Raw genomic sequence first — 6000 nt, 5'->3', positions numbered from 1 at the left:
GTGAGCGCTTAGTTTTCTTCTGCTTTTGTTCTAAGTAGTTGCTGAACGTCTGGGGGTGATGCACTTTCAAATGAGTAATTAGATTTGTGGTATTGAAAGATTTCACTTTCTCCCCTCGGGAAATAATAGCAGAATAACTTTGCATATGGCCTTTTTGTTATCTTCCTTTTGAAACTTAAATATATCCACACAGCAAACATTGTGGGCAAGGGTAGGAATGCTGTGTTTCGCACGTGCAGCGCTGTTTTTTTCGTGCCGTCAGTACGTCATCCTACCTACGTTATACAGGTATGCACGTCAGCCTTGACATCGGTTTTGCACGTCGGCGTTAAACTACACATAGAGCCGATGTTGCCATTTTTAGCTAATATCAGCCTATTCCGTTATCGTGCATCCCTAGAAATTAACATTACATTTTCTGGCAACAGCTCTGCTGGACATACATGCAGTCAGCATGCCAATTGCACACTCCCTCAACTTAAGACATATATATGTGGCATTGTGTGATGACAAAACTGCACATGTTAGCTTGGCCTTTGTCCCCAGCACAAGGTACACCTGATCATGCTGTTTAATCAGCTTCTTGATATGCCACAAATGTAAGGTGAATGGATTATCTTAGCAAAGGAGAAATTCTCACAAACAGGGATGTAAATACATTTGTGCACAAATTTTGAGAGAAATAAGCTTTTTGTGCATATGCAAAACCCTGGCTTAGGGGCTAGAGGTCGTGTTTTGGACAGGGACCAGGTAGACTTGTTCGGCCATCCTGATCTCTCTTGTTTGGCTATTAAACTGTGTGCAGTGGTCAGGATGGTGTGTCAGGCCTAAAGCTTAAGGATGCTACATTAGGATTTATTTGTTATCTTCAGTGCTCCGCTCCGAGATTAACCAGTCTGTCCAGGGAGACAGACCGTTGAGGCTCCACCATCTCATTAACACATTGTAATGACAAGAAGACCAATTGCACTTCCTTCAGAATCTGACACTTTAATTAACAGATTTAATTGGTTTTCTATGTAACCATCTCAGCTAACAGCAATGGTGATGTCCCTTTTGCTTTGGGGAAATAAAAAGTATCTGTCATGTAATGGTATAGTAGAGAAGGATGACTACTGAATGTGAAAACATGGACCAGGCACATGGATATACTGTACATGCAGAAAACTGCTACACACCTTTTGGCTTGGCTGAGGCCATGTAGGTTGGAACAGGCCTATAAGGGCATCATAAGGCAATGCTGGGGGATCAGCAATCATGTTGTTAGGAGTTAGTTTACTGTCACCATAGTTGTATTCATGGAAAAGCCCACTTGCATGTCAACTATAGCCATTACATACTACACTTTTTTAAATGTTTTATTTATTTTATTTAACTTGGCAAGTCAGTGGGTGATGGATTTGGTGCAATGCGAACACCAATCGTTCACTCGTAGCCTACCCCCTCCTCATCCCAACGCACTCTGCCGGCTACATGGACAATAGAGAGCAGCCTCCCACTCCCCGTTATTAGTAACAACAAAGGGGGCGGCCAGCAGGCAGCGTGACTCACTAGAATAGCGGTTCAGTTCAGACACACACACACCAACCAACCGGAGTCATCTTTCGATCAAGTAGCATAGCCTAAACAGAATCTGAAGAGGTAGAATTAATTGCTCGAAACCAAAAAGAGACGGGATAACGAGGAAGCTCTCGTTCAATTACGTCAAAGAGATTAGACTATTCTGATAACCTGCAGGTAGGCTGCTACGTGTGATTGGTGGTAGGGTTACTGTAGGAGACATTTTGCATTGGCGGCGCAGCGGGTTGTGCGGATTGGCTGAGCGATGCAAGGTAGAATTGGGCGACACTCAGGAAGAAACTGATATCAGTCCGACTTCAGTCGGCACTAGACGGGGGGGGCGTATCTCCTCACGAGTCAGCACAAGGAGGTGAAAAACGGTGTGTCTAATCACTTCGGTCTTCCCTGGTGGCGACATGGCGAGGGAGAACGGAGAGTCGGGCGGGGATGGATCTTGGAAGAAGAATGTCGACGATATCAAGCATGTATTCGAGTTCAAAGAAGTCCTTGGAACGTGAGTCACATGGTTTATCCTACTCCGTTCTAGAACCATAGGGTGTTTTACACTTAACTTTTGTCGTCGACTCGGTTTACTTGACAGACAAGGCAGTGATACAATGTAACCGTAGCGGAAATGCAATTGTCCTCGTGTTCTATTGCACATTAGATGAACCAGTCGGATTTCCACTGTTGTCAACGATGTATACACAATATGGCTATTGTGATAACCAATAGCCAGCCTACCTGCGATTATTTTTTAAATTATTATATGTTTTACAAATGTTAATTATGCTTTTATGATTTCCTACAAATGTTTATGACATCGAAAGTTACTTTCTGGATGCAACTATTCGACGCACGTGCAAAAAACGGTAAATGATTGGTATATTCTATGGTGGCAGGTGTTTGACGGATAATCGGACACGACCGTATATAATACGACATCTAAATTGATCTCTCATAGAATGGAAGGTTATTTTGGTCAGAGATTAGTTCTGTTAGGTTATGGCGTTTGCCCAAGGTGGTGCCTCAGCTCAATGCACCTGGATTACAGAATAGATTCTCTTGAGGTTTTCTTTATTCATGTACATCAAATTGAGTCTATAAGCAGAAACAACGTTAATATCAATAACATTGAATATATGCAGAAGATTCTAATCTTGTGCTGATTTATGATCATGTCTATGCCGTATTTCATTTATGATAACACAAAAGCACAGGAGGTTAGTGGGACCTTAATTGGGGAAAACGGGTTTGATGAGTAGAATTGTATCAAATACATCACACACATGGTCTCCAGGTGTTTGATGCCATTCCATTGGTCCCGTTGCGGCAATTACGATGAGCTGTTCTCCCCTCAGCCTCCTGTGCACGAAAAGGCACTTGCCCATTGGGAAAGTCAGGGATAGTTTTTTTGGTTGCCAGAAGATTATGATCACTTGTCCCGAAAATGTTAAGTGGATAAATTCACCTAAACACAGACTGTACCCGGCTTCAAGAGGGGGCTGAAGGGGGCTTTAGCACCCTCAGTTCAAACCTGTGCCCCCTCAGTTTTAGTTTGTCGCTATATAATAAAAGGTCAAATGATTGACAGGTTGGCTTGGGGGAAAAAATCTATCTGTATCAACTTTTAAATAATTATTTTCCCATTGTTCCTCAACTGTAGTGTATGCTATACTTTTATCCAATGTAAAAATAAAAAAAATATGTTGCTACATAAGACTGAATTGAGCTGGTCAGTATTTTAACGCAACAGTTTTTGTGACCAACTATCAGTAGAGTTGAAAATGTGATGGAAATACTTAACTTTTTATTTGGTACGTAAGAAAAAAGTGCATTTTGTGCACTACGTCATCACACTGATTTATGGGAGATTTGAATATTTGCATAAAAAAATCTTGTGGCCAATTGGATGGAAGCCTGCTTACTGACTGATGCTGAATTGATTATGCCCGAGCGGTGTGCTGTGACCCTTTCCCCGGGCTTGGAGAGAAAATAACTGTACCGCAAAATGGGTGTTGCATGGAAGTTGTCACTGCTGGGTGGGGGGGTCTGGAGACAACTCGTGTCCACTGTGCGTCATTTATGCAGAGAATGCTCCCTTACCTGCTTCAACAAAGGCCCATGCAGGGAAGTTTATACCCCCGCATTGCCAAAAGGTTAGTGGACAGTGTTTAGGGCCTGGGCAAAATCTTCATCTGCCTTGGTGCTATGATGTTACTTCATTTGCTCCACTAATCTATATTCACCAAATTAACATACCATGTTGGTCAATATTTGAGGTCGACTGATTATGATTTTTCAACGCCGATACTTATTTATTGGAGGATCAAAAAAAGCCGATGCCGATTTAATCGGACAATTTTAATTTATTTGTAATTATGACAATTCCAACAATACTGAATGAACACTTATTTTAATTTAATATAATACATCAATAAAAATCAATTTCGCCTTAAATAAATGTTCAAAAATAAAATGTTTGATTTGGTTTAAATAATGCAAAAACAAAGTGTTGGAGCAATATGTGCCATGTAAAAAAGCTAACGTTTGAGCTCCTTGCTTAGAACATATGAAAGTTGGTGGTTCCTTTTAACATGAGACTTCAATATTCCAAGGTAAGAGGTTTTAGTTTGTAGTTAATATAGTATTTATCGGACTATTTCTCTCTACCATTTTTATTTCATATACCTTTGACCATTGGATGTTCTTATAGGCACTATAGTATTGCCAGTGTAGCTTCCGCCCCTCTCCTCACCCCTACCTGGGCTCGAACCAGGAACACATCGACAACAGCCACACTCGAAGCAGCGTTACCCATCGCTCCACAAAAGCCGCGGCCCTTGCAGAGTAAGGGGAATAACTACTCCAAGTCTCAGAGCGAGTGACGTTTGAAACACTATTAGTGCGCACCCCACTAACTAGCTAGACATTTCACATCGGTTACACCAGCCATTAGGCTGATAGGCTTGAAGTCATAAACAGCGCTGTGCTTGCGAAGAGCTGCTGGCAAAACGCACGAAAGTGCTGTTTGAATGAATGCTTACGAGCCTGCTGCTGCCTACCATCGCTCAGTCAGACTGCTCTATCAAATCATAGACTTAATTCTAACGTGTAACACAGAAATACGAGCCTTTGGTCATTAATATGGTCGAATCCAGATACGATCATTTAAAAAACAAGACGTTTATTATTTCAGTGAAATACGGAACCGTTCGGTATTTTATCTAACGGGTGGCATCCGTAAGTTTAAATATTCTTGTTACATTGTACAACCTAAAATGTTATGTCATAATTGCGTAAAATTCTGGCAAATTAGTTCGCAATGAGCCAGCCTGCCCAAACTTTTGCATATACCCTGACTCAGTATGCAATGAATGCAATTTCACCTGGTTAACATTGCCTGCTAACCTGGATTTATTTTAGCTAAATATGCAGGTTTAAAAATACATACTTCTGTGTATTGATTTTAAGAAAGGCATTGGTGTTAATGGTTAGGTACAGTCATGCAACGATTGTGATTTTTTTTCTCGCAAATGAGCTTTTGTTAAATCATCCCCCAGCGTTGCATCGATTATATGCAGCGCAGGACACGCTAGGTAAACTAGTAATATCATCAACCATGTGTAGTTAACTAGTCATTATGATTGATTGTTTTTATAAGATAAGTTTAATGCTAGCTAGCAACTTACCTTGGCTTACTGCATTCGCGTAACAGGCAGTCAGTCTCCTCGTGGAGTGCAATGAGAGGCAGGTGGTTAGCGTTGGACAAGTTAACATGGGTTAACTTGCAAGATTGAATCCCAGAGCTGACAAGGTAAACATCTGTCGTCCTGCCCCTGAACAAGGCGGGTAACCCACTGTTCCTAGGCCGTCATTTAAAATAAGAATGTGTTCTTAACTGACTTACCTAGTTATTTAAAAAAAAAAAAATGTGCAAAATCGACGCCCAAACATATCCTCATTTCCGATTGTTATGAAACTTGAAATCGGCCCTAATTAATCAGCCATTCCGATTAATCGGCCGACCTCTAGTCTATGTATGATGTACCCAGTGCTCATTTGGAATATGTCATTCTGCCTTGCTGTCTGTTTGGGTAGTGTGAGTTTTTAATGGGGTGGTTAGAAATACTGAACCGTAATGATTTCAGTTGAAGGGAAAATGACCACTGATACGTCCTGACAATGTATGAGGTTACTGCCCATATGTGAGGAAGTTGTCTCAAACAGTTTTTAAAATGTTGATCAGAATAAGGGTATGGTTGTGTGGCGAAGATGCGCTATAGGCACGTCTCTCCACTTTTCCAACTCCAAAACCGCACAACAATTGTGAAGAACTTTTGGTTAATTTAATTGCTTTTACCAGTTTACTGTCAATTTCTTTGTAGTCTTTGTTTGGAGAGGGTGTGTCTGGTTTCTCCATGTTTAATGTTGTGTGAC

General features: G+C 41.1%; 1 protein-coding gene across 2 annotated transcripts in view; it reads left to right on the top strand.

Moving 5' to 3' along the window:
- Positions 1-1542: 1542 nt before the first annotated feature.
- Positions 1543-6000, top strand: part of LOC118400908 (calcium/calmodulin-dependent protein kinase type 1D-like) — a 51310-nt gene continuing 46852 nt past the window's right edge. The window contains exon 1 of one of the 2 annotated variants that reach the window (XM_035797913.2): positions 1543-2074. In XM_035797913.2, coding sequence (XP_035653806.1) covers positions 1977-2074 — 98 coding nt within the window. In that variant the 5' untranslated portion in view covers positions 1543-1976. The remainder of the gene's footprint in view (positions 2075-6000) is intronic. The other variant, XM_035797912.2, reaches the window with a different exon arrangement.

This window comes from Oncorhynchus keta, chromosome 22 (assembly GCF_023373465.1).
Source record: "Oncorhynchus keta strain PuntledgeMale-10-30-2019 chromosome 22, Oket_V2, whole genome shotgun sequence".
Taxonomy (NCBI): Eukaryota; Metazoa; Chordata; class Actinopteri; order Salmoniformes; family Salmonidae; genus Oncorhynchus; species Oncorhynchus keta.
Note: the sequence above shows the minus strand (reverse complement) of the source record. Positions and strands in the feature narration are given on the sequence as shown.